This window comes from Podarcis cretensis (assembly GCF_951804945.1).
Source record: "Podarcis cretensis genome assembly, chromosome: 2".
Lineage (NCBI taxonomy): Eukaryota > Metazoa > Chordata > Lepidosauria > Squamata > Lacertidae > Podarcis > Podarcis cretensis.
Window position 1 is genome coordinate 76,469,789 of NC_137171.1, and position 20,630 is coordinate 76,490,418.

At 41.0% G+C, this 20,630-nt stretch overlaps 1 protein-coding gene across 1 annotated transcript in view; it reads right to left on the reverse strand.

Moving 5' to 3' along the window:
* Positions 1-20,245, reverse strand: part of NT5DC2 (5'-nucleotidase domain containing 2) — a 32,733-nt gene extending 12,488 nt beyond the window's left edge. The window contains exons 1-7 of the mRNA XM_079967233.1: positions 19,604-20,245; positions 13,770-13,954; positions 12,095-12,169; positions 9,454-9,509; positions 5,624-5,717; positions 908-1,036; positions 55-115 (exon numbers count right to left, since the gene is read on the reverse strand). Coding sequence (XP_079823359.1) covers positions 55-115; positions 908-1,036; positions 5,624-5,717; positions 9,454-9,509; positions 12,095-12,169; positions 13,770-13,954; positions 19,604-19,937 — 934 coding nt within the window. The 5' untranslated portion in view covers positions 19,938-20,245. The remainder of the gene's footprint in view (positions 1-54; positions 116-907; positions 1,037-5,623; positions 5,718-9,453; positions 9,510-12,094; positions 12,170-13,769; positions 13,955-19,603) is intronic.
* Between the last annotated feature and the right edge of the window lie 385 nt (positions 20,246-20,630).

The following is a 20,630-nucleotide window of genomic DNA, read 5'->3' on the forward strand; positions in this document are numbered from 1 at the left end:
CATTCATTACTATTCAAAAAAAAAACCTTAATCAAAGTTTAGAACTTAACTGACCCATGTCCTTTTCAATCCATTTGTACATCATTCCTTTCACATGAACATCTTTAATGGCATCCTAAAACAGCAATGAGTAGTTATGCATAAGTCTTAAACCTTGTATTGTATTATACAGCACCATCAATGTATACACAGCTTTATAAAGTAATCATCAAAAGAGAAAACTGTCAGGAACTTGACATATGATGTAGGAAATCTGCACCCAAAGCACTAACACAGTCTGTGTATCAGTGGACTTTGAGGGCTGGCGCTCTCTCTCTCTCTCTCTCTCTCTCTCTCTCTGTGTGTGTGTGTGTGTGTGTGTAACACAGAGAAACCAAATGATAAGTAATTTCCATGAATCCACTAAAGTCACTGATACATGGGTATATTTAAATTTACAGTCCAAAGCAACTGCGATGCTCAAGATGTATAAGCAGACTTCTGCTTGCGTGGTCAGCTTCTTATAGGTGTTGAAAAAAAGCACCTTAGGAGTATTACTGAAGATGACAAATGACAAAAGCAATGTGCAAAGCAGAGTCATGACACCTTAAAGATGAAGTGGAATCCAGTCCACCAAAGCATATGCCACAATAAAACATGTTAAGTCTTTAAGGTACCACAAGACAGGTGCTTTTGCTGCAACAGAATAACATGGCTGCCCCTCTGGAAAATGCAATATAGAGATTCACTATACTTCATGCTAATTAAAATAATAATTAATGATTGCTTGATTTTTTTTTTGGTCTCCTTTATTTATTTATTACTATTTGACAATGATACATTATGCTTGCACAACGCAACTCTCATATAAGACACGGGACTGCCAAAGGCAGAGTTTTCACCTATACCCTAAAACAGCTGTACTCACACTTATATCCTTGTAAAGATGAACTTGGTCATACTCAATATTGTGAGTCATGAAATAGTCAGTCACGGATGAAAGCAGAGTCATTTCAGGAAGGGAGAAGATGTCCATAAACTGCTTAATTGATGGACCCTGTCCAAAAGAGGAAACGCAATATAAAAACTGCTGTTTAACATAATGTACTTCTATATGAAGTGGGAGGTTGGACACAGTGTCTCACATTTCAGCTGAACACAGCGTACCCTCTGCGAATGCAATAATAGAGAGTTACGGAAGTTTTTGAATCAGCAGCTGTGGTTTTCCTCTCCAAAGCAACGAATCAAACGTGGCATGCATGTACAGGAGTCAGAGACTTACTGTAACTAGGCAAGTATGAGATGATTTTAGAGATTCTGGTAAACAACACTGGGAACATGGATACTTAACTGGCATGCATCTAATTCTATCAGGATTTGTGAAAGATTAGCAAGCCCCCTCTTTTCCCATCAGCTTTGGGACTGACGTAAAGAAACACCCATCTACTGATGTCTGCTTTTTTAAGCTACTATTACGTTGTTGAGGCTGTTCTACTGCTGTCTTGGGTTTTACTTGAGATGCCTTTCGCTCACCTAATGGTCTCAAAAGATGGGATATAACATACACACACATGAAAAAACTGCTTCAGCAGCAACTTCATATGGCCAAGGAATACAAAAACAAATAACATTACCAAATTTACCAAAGTAAATGAATTAAAAATTCCACGCAGGAAACAAGATCATTCAAGTTATTAAAAACTGCAACATTGTAAATAATTATGTATACAGATTCATTCCTTAATATTAATATACCTCTTTAAAGGAATTTCATTGACCCATTAACCTATGATCTACAAATTATATTCAAAATTGGATTGGGTTTGGGTTGCTATATATTTTTAACTGTATAATCAGTTTATATAGTCACTTCCGTACAGAAAGGTGACTGGACAGACTGCGCTCACGTGTTCACCATTTCACTATAGAAACAGAGAGATTGCACACACATAGGTACAGCAAATCTTTGTCATGATGCAAGGGGATAAACCTATTGCATGGTATTCACATGCTATTAGACATGGAAAAAACATAGTAGATAGAGGGATAAATCATTGGTTAGCTTTTGATTTGCATGGGACCATTGTGGGGACAGATTGGTAATGGTCAGGAATGTATATGTGTTATTGTATAGAACAACAACAAAAAAGTATTCCCCCCCCCAATCTTTTGAGGCAATACAGCCCAAGTCTATTTGAAGCATTTGGATTTAGCTGTATTAAAATAAGCTAAATGAAATAAAAATAAAATAAATACAAGTACCCTAGATTGAACTGCACTGACATGCAGAATATGAGAAAATATCAGTGATCTCAAACTCTGTACCTCCAGTGCCTATTCTGGTCAGTAAATTTTCTGGTCACTAAAAGGGTATAGTAAATAGTAGGATACTACTGTACTTGGTTGATTTGTTTATTTCAAGAAGTACTTCCCAATTTCTCAGGTCTTTAAAGAAATGAGAGTCTCTAGAAATGGCAACAATGACACAGACAAAAATCTGTTCTCTTTTAGCAGCTGAACAGTACGAAACAAAAAACAAAAACAAAAAGCCAAGACTGAACTACAAATTAAAGCCGTATGTGGCAGTCTGTTAACAACTGAAAATTATTGAAATATGACCTTTCCTTTCATCTGACTAAAGGAATAATCTGCTTTATAATACAGATTATGCTAAGAAACACTTTTATTAAAGAGAAATCAGATACTAACTGCCATATGGCCAGGGGGCTGGTATCGCTGCTGATTGAGCAAAACAGCTACACCATAATGACCTTAACTAGTCAAGACCTAATTCAACAGAACTCACCTTCCAACTATAATGACATCAACAAATTATTTCTGGTCTGTCAGTTGGAAGGGACTTATGTACACTGTCAATGCACACACTAGAGCAATAAACTAATCAATACCATGTTATCAGACCATTCAAGACCTACCTTCCTTCTTTTTAGGCGTCTGACTTGCTAAGCTAACATTATTCTATCAATATCATGTGTTTTTTTAATACATGTATCATCTCCAATGCTTCCCATATTTTAATCGGATACTTTTAATTTCTTGATGAAACCCTGACATTTGTTTTAAAACAATGTAATAAGCAGCCTTAAAGGACCCCAGGAGGGGAGATAATTATTTTAAATAAGAAAGGCCAATGAATAGTTGCACTAGTGGGAGCCAGAACTGCAGACCTAGAGGTTACTTTAAAGTATAGCAGAACATGGAATATCTGCTATAAGGTAACTGCATATTATCTTAATGGAGGAAGAGGTCAGGGAAATAAAAAAGTGTTGGGAGAAGCCAAAGAAGCTAGAATGATCTTTGTTAAAACAGAAGGGATTCTCCCCACCAGCATACCACCACCTACAAGGTTTTAGATTAAAAACAGACAAATACTGCCTAGGAATAGATGTTTCTTACTCAATCCAAATGCAAAGAAAAAATGTACCGTATAGTTAAAAGGTCTTTTTAAAAATCAATGTAATTTAGTTCTTTCTTCAAGCAATTATAAAAAAACCTCATGGGTCAGAATTTCCCTTTTTTGTCATCACATCATATATCCATGGTGTATGAGACAACAGTGTTTGCTTTATATATGGTTAATCTACCATTGAGCAAACAATTCTCTCTCAAAACTTTCCTAACTCACAGAGCTGTCATGAAGGACAAATAAGTCATGTTTAACCATAGTGTGTAATGGGTTTTGGTTTTTTGGTGTTGCAAAAAGCTATATAAAGCACCAAAAATCTGTCTACTGCAACTATGCTTTCTATCTTTTAAGATTTCACTGAACATCGCTCCCATTAAAGCATATCTCCACAGCTATTTTTTAATGACATTACAATTTACAGGATGGTGAATACTGTACATCTCTTGATTGTACAGTATGATCATGTAAAACACATATTAGGCCCTGCTCCCACGAAGATAGAAATAAAACTGAATGGAAGCTAGTATGCAGGAATAATTTGTACCAACCTTTAGGAGATTGTTAATGGATGAATACACACACCATTTACCGGCCTTTCCCACAGACCTGTACCCAATGAGGGCAAGGAAACATGAAGACATGACTACACTGTTGAAGGAACCTCACAGAAACAGAAAAACTTCTCTAGAAAAGGCGGCTGTTCTGCAGCTCAATTGGCAGCAAACAACAGCTTACACATCTCTACAGACAGGTAGGCTATGAATCTCTACAGACAGGTAGGCACACACCCCCTCTCCCAAAATTCACGAGAGATTACATACTCTCATGAAGTGAGGAACAGGGTACTAGTCCAGCTCAGGTCAGGAAAACGGATTTAAGTCAGCTGCTTAAAGACAGGTTTCTGGCATTTCACAATCTTCTACAAATGAGAAGGAATCCAGCTGAGGAGCGTTTTACTGTCACAAAACTACTTCTAGACTCCACTAAAATGTAACATATTGTATCCAACCAAGTCACCCCATTAATGGAAAAACTTCTGCCTACGCAAAGGAACTTCCTCTACACCCCTTGAGCCCCTTTACCCAAAATCTTGTTCTGGGGTCCTTCCAACCTTCTGGATCAACTGTGGAGAGGGGGACATGGGAAGACAGGAGGAGTCCTTCTTGGATGAATTTGCTGAGTACAACCCAGTGTGTTACATACAAGTATTACTTCTGTTCTAAAGGCGTGTATTGCACGTCTCCCTGTCCAATGGGAGAAGGACAATGTATTTCAAAAATTGGAACTAGGGAATTGTTCAAATGTTACTTTATCTGTGAACCTTAATGCATAAAAAATGACAAGAAGGAGAGTAAGGCAACACTTGCACCAGAAAAGCCTATGTTTATCTGAATGCACTATCTCATTGACCTTGAGGAATGAGTACACAAGCCTGAGATTTGCTCATGATTTAGCTGTGCACAGAGATTCAGAGAGTGACGTAGTGTCTGAACTGTCTCTGAGAGTAACACTATTTCTGAATAAATGCAGAGCGTCAAATTACAAGTCTAGAGAAAAATATTTTCTTTTAATAAGTTGCTGTTAAGTCCTTTGAAAAGGAACACTATACAGTGAGTTGGGGTGGCTATCTGGTAGCTTACCGATCCTATCTGGCCATTGAACAACTTCATCTAGTCCTCTGCAGTGCTACTAAATTGCAATAGTGTTGAAAAACAACAACAAACTTAGATTTGAAGGGTTGAAATGGTTGTAAAAAAATGCAAGAGATCTAATCTACATATTAACACCATGGCTGTTGGGGTTTGTATAAATATGCTGACAGACACCCAGACTTCTGGGATACCCATTGGAACAGCACAGCCCCAGAGACGACCACTCCCAAGAAAGATGAACAGATGCATAAGTACTATGCAAAAATATGAATAATTATTCAGCATTGCTAGTAATAATAATTAAAGTGCTCCCTTGGTGGTCATATCTGGAGTCATCCAGTCAGCCAACAAATTTATTATTATTTTACAAAAGTCAACCAGACTCACCGTCTCCCTGACAAATTGTTCATAAAGCTCCTGAAGAAACAGTATGTTTAAACTGGCAAGCACTACCTTTTCACACTTGGAAGAAATCACTGGCATTTACACTTAATTCCTTAGATATTGGATTTCTCAGAGCCAACGCCCCATTTTATTAAATGGTCAAGAACGAAGCTTATGGTACCTTGCCGTAAAAGTCACTCATCTGGTATAATGGAATATGCTGGGTCCCGCCATACATCTCAATAACCTCTTCATCAGGCACTGGTTTCAGCCCTCTATAAGCAAGTTCAAAGAGTGAATGTCAACCTCAAGTGAGATAAATGCCAGAAAGGAGAAAAAGGACAGACTGGAATGAAAGTCTATTTCTATCACAGCATGGGCCTTTCAGCTGCCCCAGAATCAAAGAAAGCAGAGATTAAACTTTTCACAGGTCATTTGTAAATTGGTAGCCAGCTGTGTTCACTTCACTGAGAATCATTTCTGATTGGTTATTCTGTGCAACGTTTTTTAAAAAGTTATATAATGGGTATGTACTTTGGAAGTGCAAATCAACCAACATAGCTCCTCTTGGTTTTATCACCATGTTAATAAAGGTTCACTGTATTTTTTTATGGGGAGTGTTAAATTTCAGGTGCTTCAGCATTGACCCAAGATCCTTCAATGATTCAACTCACTGCATAAAACAGTAGTGTCTGAATATTATCAAGCATCTTTTGAAGTAGCTTCTGAATCATGCAGGACAGCTTCATGTAATGTATAGACAACAAACTAAATAATATTTCTCTGAAGGAAATTAAGGAAACAAAATATAATATGATACTGTGTAAAAAATAACAAATGAGACTTAGTTTTTTGAGAACAATCGGAAGTTTATTTTATCCTTCTTACTGTCATTTTTTATTTCCTTTTTATTTATTTTTTGTTGTATTTTTCTTTTTCTTGTGTAGTGTTAAACTGTAATATGCATAAACTGTAATATGGCAAATTGTTGTGTAAATATGTGTTGAATGTTTAATAAAGATTTATAATTTTTTTAAAACAAAAAAACAAAAAAGTAGCTTCTGAATCATGCAAGACAGCTTCATGTTTCATTGTTTTTCAGCTGGAATGCTTTTATTACAATTGTATCAAAAGTGACATTGAAAAGGACAAGGTATATGAAGCTAATAAAAGGAACCAGAGAATCTACACACACCAAAGTTATTAACAAAACAAAAGTTGACTAAACGAAGAACTGAGTCCAAACCCATGTGAGTCTATAGGATGCAAAAGGAATTTAAACTCTCCTCGGCTAAGCCAGTGTTCTTGGTATTGTATCTTAAGAAGTTATTCAGTTGGATTGGACAGTTATGTGGTTGAGACAGCTGGGCAAAGTAATGGGATACCATGACAGTTGCAAGAGAAAGGAGAATAAGTGTCAGTGGAGCCCGGGCACAACGACAATAATTGCTTCTCCAGGGGAGAATTTCCACTAGACTCTGGTTCAAAGATGGCATAGCTGGTACCTGCTGCCTGTCCCCTATCTCTGCATTACTCGCAAAATTAAAACCTATTCAATCTAACTGGCAGATATGCATGCACAACAGGACATCATTTTTGTGCATTTTGCAAAGCAATAACTACAATCAGTTACTTTTGATAAATAAATAAATGATTAAACTTTCACTTCGAACATCATGTTCTGAACTTTTGACTCCGCTCTTAATTGACTGCTACTGGGTTTTGTTTTTTTATGCTCAGAAAGGATCTTTCCACACAACTTCACTAATGAATGTGGCGGTTAAGCATATTTATCAGGGCAGGACGCCAGCTTCCTTTTTTAAACCGTTGATGCAACTTGTGCACATTTCAATTTCTTAGTGAGGGACAGTGAGATAGGGACTTCCGGGTTAGCGCGATCGGTTAATGGCGGATTCCCTCCGAGCTCCGGAGGGAATCGGCTCTGCTGAAGACGGGTCTTACCGCGCCGGCGATGCGGGGACCCTTAGAAACCACAGGCGCGGAAGCCTGCGGACTTGGTGACTCGGTGGGCACCTTTAAGCGCCCTCCCCGACCCACGAAGAGCCTTTTTAAAGGCTACGGAGAGGGTACGGAGAGTGGCGTGGTGCTGGGAGTAGACCGCTACTTCAGTGGAGCGAAGCCGCGAGCCATGGCCGGAGAGCGCTTACTTTTTCCCCAAAATTTGGACTGGAAAACAAACAACCCGTGAGTAAAATGGAATTTGGACTTTAAAAATTTTTTTTACCTTGGAATTTGGCACGACCGGGGGATGCGCTAAAGGGAAGTCCGCACCCCCCCCTACCTACAAATGATTTAAAGCAAGAACCGGAGAACTAAGGTGGAAAGATTATTGTTTTTGTGGTGTTAGATAAAGATATTTCCATGAATTTGACAGAAGAAGTTTTTGTGCGGGAGAGAAAGGGAGGACTCTTGGAAGTGTTTGGGTAAACCCCCCCCCAAACCCGGGAGCGTCCTGTGTGGGTGCCGGAGGAAAAGAATAAGGAGTTTGACAGCTGTCAAAGGAGCTGTCAAACGGGCGGTTAAAGTTAAGAACTTTGCTACTTAATAACTCTCTGAACTAAAGGTGTTACATTTGAATAGAGGTGGTTGGAAACAAAGTAGTAATAAACAACAAAGTGACGGTTTGTTGGAAAAGGACTATTAAGCAATTGGAACCCCCCTAGGGGGAACTAGAGACATTACAATGGCTGCAGAGGGAAAATTACTGGCAGAGATAGAAAAAATGTTTTTTCTCGTGGGAATTTTGCAAGAGCAGAGCACGGCTATGAATAAAGAACTTTTGACCTTGAATTCTAAAACAAACAACTCTGCTGAATGCATAAAGGATTCAACTGATAAAGAATCTGTGGCTGAACCAGAAATGACATCTTTGGAACCGATGGAGAGGAAAGAAGAAGTGGAGAAAGTACAGGCGGAAAATACCAACCAGAAATTTATATTGTCAGAAAAGAAAGAAGAAGATCTTCGGATTATAAATCTGCGAAAGATGAAGAAGGAAGTCCCTGGAGTACTTGGAACACTGGAATTTAAAAGAATAAAGAAACATGATTGGGACTTCCTTTTTGAGTATGGGAGAACAGCTGACCTTTTGCAGCAACTGCTTCTAAATATTTCGGATGGAAGAAAATTTGTTGTGACTGTGACAGAACTCCTTCGAGACCTGAGGACCAACAAAAAGGATTACCAACAAAATCGGCAGAGAGAGACTAACAGAGAGTTGAGGGCCTCGGATGTGAGGAGTCCGGGCTAGGAACTGTTTTTGTGGACATTTGCTTGGGAAGGGATGGAGACCGGGGAGAATTGAATTTCAAAATTTTATGATTTTTGTATTTGGCTATTGTGATCTATAATTAGTATAAGAATGGGAGAAATTCATGGAAGGGAAGTTAGGTCGACCTTAGAAAAAGGATTTAATGTTTATAAGAGAATTGGATAAGTTAAATGTGGACAACTAAAAAGAGCTAAGTTTTAAAAATAATAACAATATGTTTAAGATGATAGACAAGAACTTGCTGAACTAATTATTGGAATTGGGATGTATGAAGAGGAGGTGGGGGGAAGTCCGGGAAATAGGGTAAAGAAAGTAAGGGTATGAAAATGTATATGTGTTGTCTTTGTCTTTTTATGTGTGTGTGTCTTTATAAAATGTAAAAACCCAATAAAATTTTTTATAAAAAAAAAAAGAGGGACAGTGAGATAAAGAGAACATCCGACTTCAGTAAGTCTTGCCAGCGTGTTCCGCCTGCACTGACTTAAGTCACGGACCTGGAATTCAATTGTGTAAACAAGAGTTTAATCTCTGCCAATAAAATATAATTAGGTTTTCACTCCTACTACATGTGGCCATTAAAATGCTGCATCAAAGCAACAAGCTTTAATAAGAGCAAGCAAAAGGCAACAGATCCAGAAAGAGAATGTACATGTACAGAGTTTGCATTTTAATTTGCCTTATATTCGCATATATTTTAAAAGAGATGATATTCAACTCACTGATATGCAGTACCCAACTGAACATAGTGGAAAGCATCAATCTTCATCAGAAGGCTCTGAAATATAAGCAGACCTTTACTGAGAAGATCCTTTGTATATTTTACTCATTCTGCAGAACCTAACATTAGAAGAAGTAAGTCCTACCTAAACTGATCCTTCTATTGTAATGCATTCTTAAATTCCACTCACAGATTGCTACTCATGCGTTAAGGTGCACTGGAGAGGGAGTGCTACTAAACCCCTCTGTCCCTGCAGAACACAACCACCACCACACCAAGCACATATGGCAAGATATATAGCAAGAGCCTTCTACTGGTTAGCATTGGGCATGGAGGGAAGGGGAAAGAGGGTGAATTTGGAGGTGTTGTAGAAGTTATTCAGAAGAATCCTACAGTTGCTTGGTGACAACCCTGGTCCTGATGGTATAATGTAACATTTGCAAAAGAGACAGCGCAAGTAAACACACTTTCAACAGAGTGTCTTGATTGGCAGCCTAGCTGTGCTCCGCCTCCAAAGTCACAACAGCCAACAGGATTCCAACTAATTCAAGGACCAATCTGAGCCCCAGCCAGGGAACAAAGAGACAGCTCACATAAGACACGCAGCATGAAGCCACACTGGACTCATGGCTAGAGAGCAAAGAGCACACATATGGGAATTTGGTTATGGAGAACTTGGCATACCCAGCAGCTTAAGGGCAGGGAGGAGACAGGTAGGTGAGGATCATTTGTCTTCTCATCCCCCTTAAGGAGGAACTTTGCTTCAGAATTACACACAGCCACCGGGAACTTTAATTCCACTTCTGCAATTATGAGTGAAAGGGCAAGGCAGTCCACACATGTAAGCAAGGGAAGGGGAAACCGAGGGGGAAACCATGTCTCAAAGCATAACTCTAAAGGCACCATCCATTCCTCCCCACTGATCACAACATGAAAATAAATGGGCATGCAGAACATTCAAAACACTTACGTGCTTCAGGTTCCCCCACAAGTTTGAACAGTGTACTTGCTAAATAAACTTTTCGTACTCAGCAGGTTGGCACATAACTGCATGTTAGCTAAGAGGGCTCCTGTTTGCAACAACTCCCTCAATACTCAAACATATACTATGCAATTATCAGCGAAGGACACTGGGAGCACAGGGATCTCTGTTGGTGAACTCTGGGCACTTTATTCTGTCTTTTCTCACTGAGGACCAGACATGCATGACTTATTTTTCCTTGCTGGATGGAGGGGGAGGAGGAGGAGAGAATGTGATATAAGCAGAAAAAGTGTTCTATGGCAATTCCTTACAATACTGAACTTCAAGTTTTTAAAAAAGAAGTATGTTCAGTGTTAAATCTCTCACCTTGGTAGTTTGGAAGCTATAAAATACTTTCCAAATCCTTTTTTAAAAGTCATCTTCTCTAGCCCCAAGACTCCTCAGCTGAGGGTGATTGATAGTTCTGTGCAAATATCATATGGGTTTCATATATTATTGTGTTCTATGTATTTGACAAGCTAGCTGTCTGGCCCCAGTCCAATGCTTGTTAAGTTGAAACTAATGCCTTGTATGCAGAAGCCAAAAGGATGAGGGAAGGAAATTACACCTGAATAATCCTGGCCCCATAGGAACACCATACAGTTATATTAACCAGGCTTTTATGATATGTTTATTTTTTAATCTTGCTGTCCCATTAAGAACACAGTTGAGCACAGCACACATATATCACTTGTTTAGGGTGCATATGAGGAACTTCCATGGGAAACTAGAACAGCACTGTAGAATTGTAGGAGCAATTGTAAATTTGCTTGCTATATAATGGGGCTGCCCTGTTTATCTTGTTTTCATCTATGCAGACACTCATGCTTCACATTCCACTGGATTAAAGACTAAAACTCCCAACCTCATAAAATTGCCCAAGTTTCTCTTCTGTTATGTATGTGTGGAAAGACACCCTCCCCCTTTAAAACACACACACACACACACACACACACACACACACACATTTATATATGCCAAGTGCATGAAGCACTAATGTGCGCAAGTTAAATGCACACAAGTTGCAAATTACCTGTAGCTACAAGACAAAGTCTGAGGAGCCTTGATAGCTCAGTTGGTTAGAGTGTGGTGCTAACACACCAAGGTTGCAGGATTAATCCCCTTATGGGACAGCTGCATATCCCTGCATGTCAGGGGGTTTGGACTAGATGATCCTCAGGGTCCCTCCCATCTTTACAATTACCGTATATGATTTCTAGCATCACTACAACATAATACAGTAGTGTCTTATATACTATTAGCAGTGTTGCACAGCAAACAAAACAAATCCCTTAATCTTCCTCATGTATTTTGCTGACAAAGATGTGAAAGAGCCTGTACCAACACCCAGCTTCACCTCCTTGACAATGAAGTGCACTCTGGCAATGCTCCCAAGTCAATGTGTGATTGGTCAAGTCACCCAAAGGGCTGCCTGCCCAAACACTCAAAGTCATTGTTAATTACACTTCTTATTCTAAGGGTAGCCATGATTATTCAGCAGTCATTAGCTCACCATGCACACAGATATTTCCAGTGGGTATACAACTCACAAGCTCCCTTGTTCGTCTCTATGAATATAGCAAGCTAACACATGAACAAAGACTGAAGTTGTATATCTTACCTTGTGGACATCATAGTGAAGCCCTCTTATGGCAAATCCAGGAATGTATTCATATTTTCTGAGTCCTTCTGGGTACTACAAAATATTCCACTAGAAAGCATTAGTATGTTTTGTCTCACAGGGGTGTGTACTACATTATATTCAGGGTTTTTTTTTTGTTTATCCAAAGACCAGTAGAAACCCAGAAGACCCAGAATGTTGGACTACAACATGGGCTAAGGTTCAAATTCAAGCTCAGTTACAAAACTCAAAGGATGATCTTGAAACAGTTATTGCCACTCATTCTGCATCACTCACAGCATTGTTGTGATGATAATATGAAAATTGGGGAAACTATGTACATCATTTTTAGCACCTTGCAGAAAGGTAGGATGCAAATAACACAATTAAAATTAAAATAAAACAGGAGACAATGGCTCTGTTTGAATAAAATATTAACACATGGTTAAATTAGCATTACAAAAATTATTCTCAATGAGCCTGGACTTGTGCACTCTGCCCTCTAGTGTGACTGTGTGGACGACTTTGGAAGTTTCTGCTTTAGATTACCCAGAGTTTAATGTGCCAACCAAACACTATACTGTGGTTTAACCTAACTACAGTTAGCTGAAATAAGAGAGATTATTATTTATTATACCGTCCTTCACCCGAGGATCAGAGGGAGGTTTACTATCTGAAAACACAAAAATACATAACAAAAACAAAACCCCTTACAGTTTAAAAGTCCACAGATTGTTCGATTAGCCAAAGACTAATTAACATAATGCAGGTGCCAGGCAAGCCTCCCTGGGGAGAGCCTCCACAAACTATGGTTTGGAGTTGGCTTTAACTAACCGTAGTAAGATTAATTACAGTGTGTCTGGATTCAGATGCCATGGCAAGTGGCAATTAATTTAAAATGGAAGTGAAAGCTTTTAAACACCTAGTTGTGACTGTAGGGTGGGGGAGCTTAGCCTTATGTGAATAAACCTTGAGTATGTATAGACCTTTGACACCTGAGATCTATATTATCAGGATCAACTCTATTTTTTGTGACTGCATGTTCTGTAATTGTTAAGCTTTAAAAACTGTTTTTAATGTCATACTTTTTAATTATAGCAACATGATTTGGGCCAAAGGGTGGGCAATAAATTAAAATCATAATCCATTTTTGGGAATGGCTACAAGGGGAAGAGTGGAAGCATTTATTTACATGTTCAGCTAACTACATTTGCTCCTATGAATTAATCTGGATCAACTGTGGTTAGGGTTAACAAACAATCTTCAAACCATGGTTAATAATCCTTAATCATAGTCAACACTAGCTGCAGTTTGTTCAAGTGTGGTCAAAACAAACACTAGTTAGTTTTTAAAAAAACCAGCAAATGTTTCCAGTCTCCTTTTGGCTGTGTCAGAGGACATGGGGGGGGGTCGGTGCAGGGACTCAAGGCTTGCAAATATAATAGTTAACACATGTTTATTATTATTTGTGAACTAGGCTATTATCATACAAAAGGTGTGGAAGGATCTTTTCTTGCTATTTATTTTATAAGCCCCAAGCAAATAAGTAGAGAATTATGTACATGCTGGTCTAAGGATCGTTTCCATACTGTCCCGTCATGCCCTGCTACAAATCAAGTGGATAAAATCAGCATTTGGTAGTTAGGCAATAAACAGCAAGATTAAGGTACGTTACCTTAAACTGTTCAATCAAGATGTCTCTGGCAGTGTTGAATATCATAGAATGTAACAAATTTGAATATTGTGCTAATGTGTAATCATAATCAAAGCCATAGATCTCCACATCTCCCAGACTGATCTCATTATTTGCATAAATAGCCGCTGGGTTAAGAAGACTGCAGACCCCTGGTGGGAGGAGATCTGGAATAAAATAAAGAAGGGAAAAAGCAAGAAAAAATAGCCTTTAAGCTTTTGATCTGAATACCATGTGGAGTGAGGATGCTGCCCTGAACTATGAAGTACCTGCCACTTCAGTTTTCAGAGATGCTCCTGTATGTTTATATTCAGAATTGTGTTCTTCTCTTTTCTGAGATAGTGTTAGCACCTCTTTGGCATCACAGTAGAGCTTAACCTGGGAAATTAAGAATTACTGATGTTGTCGTTTAGTCGTTTAGTCACGTCCGACTCTTCGTGACCCCATGGACCAGAGCACACCAGGTACTCCTGTCTTCCACTGCCTCCCGTTCATTGTTCCCAGGGACAATAGGAGGCTCCACAGACAAATGTTTGAACCAGCCCCAAGTTAGAAAAACTCACAACACTTGGGAGTTGGAAATGTAATGCATAGTTGAAAGATGTTTAACACATTTGTTAGAGATGCCTTTTGATAGAAACAAATGGTTGATGACAGGAATTCATCTTAGATGAGAGGAATTAACATTGATTTTGAACTCTTAAAGACTATGTGCATATGAAGATTAAGCAGTACAAGCCTAGAAATTCATGTCATTGTTTATGGTATGAAATGGCTTTGCTGGTTTTTGTTGAAGAACAGTGAGTTCGCTTGCTGAATTATCTTGAGAAATTGCTTATTTCACTGCATATTTGAATACATATTACAATGCTCTAAGATAGGATGAATAGAATTCACGTAACAACTGTAGTAGGCTTCATAAAAGTTTTTTTTAAAACAAAACAAAACAAAACTGTAGTAGACTGCTTGATGAATTTCCAACTTGTTTTACGCTGGTGGAAGAAATCACATTCACATTTTTTATGTTTAATGTTTCCATGATGCAATGTGGAATATCTCTCTGAATTTGAAGGGAAAATCTGGATTTCCAAGAGCCCTAAAGATGTGTGTAGTACTTATGGAATCACCCAAAGGATCACTAATTTCAGTGTGAAAAATTAAATATTGTTTGGAATAACAAATCTTTAGAAACAGTAAAAATTTTCTTCTCTCAATCACGTATTAGTCTGAAAATTTTGACCATCACCAACCCAAAGCCACTTAATATGTGCTTTCTTACTGAGCCGTAGCTAGGTGATCTTGTGCCCCTGCCAGAACCATTCAGATTGCACCCCCTAGCCATGGACAAATTAGCTCTTCTTTCTACCTCTCCTCCACACACCCCTTTCCACCCATTCATTTCATCCTCTAGTTAAAACCATTTCTTATGAGGCAATAATTTATATTTATAGACATATTTTTAGCCGATTTTGCCGGGGGGGGGGGCATCGCCTGCGCCCCTGCGGGGGCCCACCTCGCCACCCTCTAGCTACAGCCCTGCTTTCCTATTCTATATACCTCTCTCATGAAATGATAACAATGCTCTATTGTTTTGGATAGAATTATGCAAGATTTTGAATACTAATGAACCACTTCAATTACTACTGAAGCTAAAAGTATGACAATGTCCAAATAAATATAGGTTGCATGATACAAAGAAGCTATTTCCTCAAAACACCATGCTAAATGCAGCATTTAGTTTCCCAAAGAAGGGAAAACAAAATGCTGTGAAAGCAGCTAAGCTTAAGCAACACTGAGGACTGAAGGAAGCAAACACTTCATCACACAAGATTTAACACAACACATCAGCTTCACATTCCTAGTGCCCTAAAAAAATATTTGCTCTCCAGCAATTTATTCTAAGTGGCCCTGCTTGATTGCTCAGGACTACTGCTATCTAATGAGAAAACACCCAAGTGGGAACAAGTTAGCTTCCGAAGATGTTGCTACCATTAATATGCAAATGGAAACACCACAAAACAACTAACTTCCCAAACCCATCACTACAGATTTGCAGTTGATCCTTAAGTCACACAGCACCCAGGTTAAAAAGGATTAAGACAAAGCTTGTTTTGTTAACTGATGTTTTAGCATATTGTCTTACGTTTTTAATATAAGAAGCCAGGTCCATTGTGGGGAAAACAAAGGCTCCAGCAAATCAGACTTATCATAAGCCATGGAAGGCTCAGCAGGAGCACAGGGAGCTTTTCATTTTCTTCTCCCCTTAGTCACATTTATGCCTTTCACTACCCTCCTTCCCATAGCTCATGCTTGGTTCCACATCCATTTCCTCCCTTTCTTTCTCTTTTCCTCCCTCCAGTTTGAACCTTACAGGCTCCTTCCTTCCTACCTCCCTCCCTCCCTCCCTCTTTAACCAACTCCCACAGGCACCTCTGAACTATGCATGTGGAGAACTGCTGTTAGCGTCCATTCAACTAAAATGCTGTTGGGGGGCAGGGCAAGCTGAAGTGCTGAGGGCCACTGGTGACCTCTGGCCACTACTTTAAAATGCTGACTAGTCTGCTTAGAGCAAGAAAGGTAAATGTTTTGAATTGCACTCAGAAACCACCCAGGAACCAGGGGAGCTGTTTCAAAATAGATGCTATCTGCTCCCTGATACTTGTCAATAATCTGGCTGTCACATTCTGAATTCCCTCAGCTGAAGTTTGCAAAAGTACTTCAGGAGCAGCCTGAAGCAGAAACCCAATCTAGAAGTTAAAGGTAAAGGTAAAGGTACCCCTGCCCGTACGGGCCAGTCTTGACAGACTCTGGGGTTGTGCGCCCATCTCACTTAAGAGGCCAGGGGCCAGCGCTGTCCGGAGACACTTCCGGGTCACGTGGCCAGCGTGACATCGCTGCTCTGGCGAGCCAGAGCCGCACACGGAAACGCTGTTTACCTTCCCGCTGGTAAGCGGTCCCTATTTATCTACTTGCACCCGGAGGTGCTTTCGAACTGCTAGGTTGGCAGGCGCTGGGACCGAGCAGCGGGAGCGCACCCCACCGCAGGGATTCGAACCGCCGACCTTTCGATCGGCAAGCCCTAGGCGCTGAGGCTTTAACCCACAGCGCCACCTGCGTCCCTAATCTAGAAGTTACAAGCATGCAAAACAATGGTCAGGGAACTATTCCCCATGAGTTCCCAAAGTTTGGAAATCAGCTAAAGCTGGTAAAAAAAAAGTCTCCAGACCACTGCTTCCACTCCACCATACCAGCACGTTCAGGCAGACTTCAGGCTTAGGGAACTAGCTTGTTTTTACTAGCTCTACTAACTGGAGCCAGGTGTAAAGAATTCTCAGTTCAGCAGTTTGCTTTGGATACCAGAACTGAATGGAACTCATTTATTCTACAGTTTGGGAATGGTCTACCCACATCCCCAAACTATTCATTTGAGGAGTATAATTTAGGGTCATTCTTACTTATAATGTAGGGTCATTCTTAGTTAAACAACTATGAGCGAGAAATCCTTGATAACCTGCTTCAGATCACCCAGAGAACTGTCCAACTCTGTCTTAAGGAGGTATGTAACCCCATTTACAAAGTCTCTCCCAAAGGGATCAGAACATCTGACCCGAGTTTCAGCTTGTTTTGCGCTTATCCAGCTCACCACCAAACTGAATGAAACTATTATCTCGAACCTTTTCATTCCAGGTTCTGGTCTGGTTCCAGGACAGAATTGGCTTTGGTCACCCTGACAGGCAGGGCCAACCCACTACATGATTTTGACACCTTTGGTGACTCACAAAAAGGTGCCCTCTCCCCACCAGGGAAAAAGGGGTGAAGATTTCCACCAGGAACAAGGGAGGAAATAAATACATACATTGGGATTTGCTGCTCCTATGGATCCTGCCACCTGAGCCAGTTGGCTCACCTTGCTTTATGGGTGGGCCCTCCTGATAAAGGTAAAGGTACCCCTGCCCGTACAGGCCAGTCTTGACAGACTCTGGGGTTGTGCGCCCATCTCACTCAAGAGGCCGGGGGCCAGCGCTGTCCGGAAACACTTCCGGGTCACGTGGCCAGCGTGACATTGCTGCTCTGGCCAGAGCCAGAGCCGCACACGGAAACGCCGTTTACCTTCCCGCTGGTAAGCGGTCCCTATTTATCTACTTGCACCCGGAGGTGCTTTCGAACTGCTAGGTTGGCAGGCGCTGGGACCGAGCAGCGGGAGCGCACCCCGCCGCAGGGATTCGAACCGCCGACCTTTTGATCGGCAAGTCCTAGGCGCTGAGGCTTTAACCCACAGCGTCGTGACCTTTATTGGGAGAGGGAAAGGGAGAATTGCAGCTCTGTTACTTTTGCTTGATCCCTCAACAACTTTCAGCTGATGACCATGGGGTGGTAGTTGAAGGCACTGTACTGTATTCATTCTCTTCCAACTTGTGGGGTAGGTTCCTGAGAACAGTACTAGGTTATTGCCAGGTGACAGAGATACAATTATGCTGCAGGGTGCAACAAGTATCAAATATACAAATAAACTCAAGAGCTTACTTGGATTTTTAAGATTAGAACATTTGTAAATATTTTAATTCATGACAACTCAGTAACATAGACTTCCGTTGTTTAAATTTTATGGGGGGGGGAATGAAGGTATTGAAAAAATCTTAACATACCGCTTTTAGCAATCTGAAGAGCTGCATGCCCATTATTTAATAGATGGTGATAGTCTATTAATTACAAATTTGAAACTGCCCAACATGACTGATCAGCTCATTACGTTATTTATTTTTATGAACATGCATTTTTAGACTGCAGATTTTCTATAGAAAAATATAGCACTGTAAAATTTTCCACCCCATATCACTGGGTTTTAGAGTAAATGAATCTGGTATTTTTTTACATCTGTTATCTTGAAATTGTTGTCCCTGCTAGTTTCTTCCACTAGCATTTAACATACTTGGCAATGGTAAACTACTCACTGAGGGCATACTAGAAATACAAAATGGTTTCAGATGTAGATGTTAACAATACATCATATAGGATATGAAAGGCCCTAAAGTGGGCAGATGAGAACTTAATAATAATCTTATCTATCTATTACAAGAATACAGTACACTAGATACTGATATCTAAGTGATTGAAGGAACTCAGCTGTATATTAACATGTGTCCCATATGATCTAACTTGGTTTATGCCCTTCTCATCTGAGCAGACATCTATTCTCAAAAGAGTATTTGAAGCCATTCTAACTTTGGAGGGCTGCGGATCTAGAAACTCCTGCTTGCTCTCTACAGTGAGAAATGAATATCTGAACAAAATAAAAAAATCCCTTCCAGTAGCACCTTAAAGACCAACTAAGTTAGTTCTTGGTATGAGCTTTCGTGTGCATGCACACTGTATCTGAAGAAGTGTGCATGCACACGAAAGCTCATACCAAGAACTAACTTAGTTGGTCTTTAAGGTGCTACTGGAAGGGTTTTTTTTATTTTGTTTTGACTATGGCAGACCAACACGGCTACCTATCTGTAAATGAATATCTGATGAAACATGTTGGACAAACCAACAAAAGCAATCAGATGGGATTCTGGCCACACAGCTCCCTGGCGAAATTAGAACACAGCTACGGTACTGAACTCCTTTTCATATAAAACCAGGCTGCGAACAGCTTAATCTGATGGCTCCCAACGGAGCTAACGATTTGCAGTGGGGCAGCTGGGGGAGGCAGCATTGCAATTTATCACCATCAGCTTCCACTTCCACAAATGCATCAGGCACACAGTCAAAGCTCCCACCCCGCGTGGGAAGGCTAATAATAATAATAATAATAATAATATTGTGGTTACCGTAAACCAGCTTTTTCATCTCGTGGTACCTGGCCCAGAGATAGGACTTGGTGTCGACCCCTTCGACGGGGCTGCCCAAAGGGGCAGTGGCTGCATGGCTGGAGTCCCCGGCTCTCTTGACTTTGCCGTTCAAGGAGGGCGGCGGCGGTGGCGGTGGCGAGTGTCCCGCCGACTGGTGCTGGTGGGCCCTCGGCTGGCAGCAGCCAGCGCGCCCGTCTCCGCTGCCTTTGGAGGCGCAGCTGTGAGTGGAAGCGGCAGCGGCCACCAGCTGCAGACCGACTCCGCCGCTCTTCCACACGCTGCCGCCTGCAGCCTTGAGTCCCGCGGCAGCCATGGAGCCTCTCCGGGGCGGCAGGACACCTCTTCCGTGGGGGGTTAAAAGGCCATAACCTCAGAGAAGCACGAAGAGGCCACCTCAGCCCCTCGCAGTCCCCTGCTCTCTGCTCCGGCCACTGGCCGCGCGACGCGACTTCTCCAGCCGCCGCCGCCGCCGCGCAAGAGCCAGCCAGCCAATGGAAGCGCAGCCAAGCTGGCCAATCCCTGGCGCCCCATCAGGAGAGACCCCTTGCGAGGAGGAGCAGGCGGCGGGGTCCCCGAACCCAGGCGCTGCGTGGCGACTTGGGATTTGTAGGCTGAGCGAATCTTTTCCTAGCGGCCTCTCTCCGAGTATTCGAGGAGCCAAGGACTACCACACCCGTGAGCCTTTTCGCCCGCCCAGTTAGAAGGCATTTAAATCATTCAGTGCGGGGATGTTTTCCAAAAGACTGCGCGCTTGATGATTGTGTTGCGCTGCGGTTCTTGCCGTGGGGAAGAGGGAGGTTTGGGCTACCGTTTCTATTTGTCGTCTGCTTTTCCTCGCTTAGTTGTTTCTGCCAGTCTGGAGAAAGAGGGGACGGCTATTCGTTAGAGGAGCTCTCAGTGAAATAAATGGATGGAGGGAAAAGAGAGAAGGGAATTGCTTCTCCACGCTAAGCCTATTTATTCAGAAATAAGTTCCATTGCTTTCAGCGGGGCTTACTCCTATGAA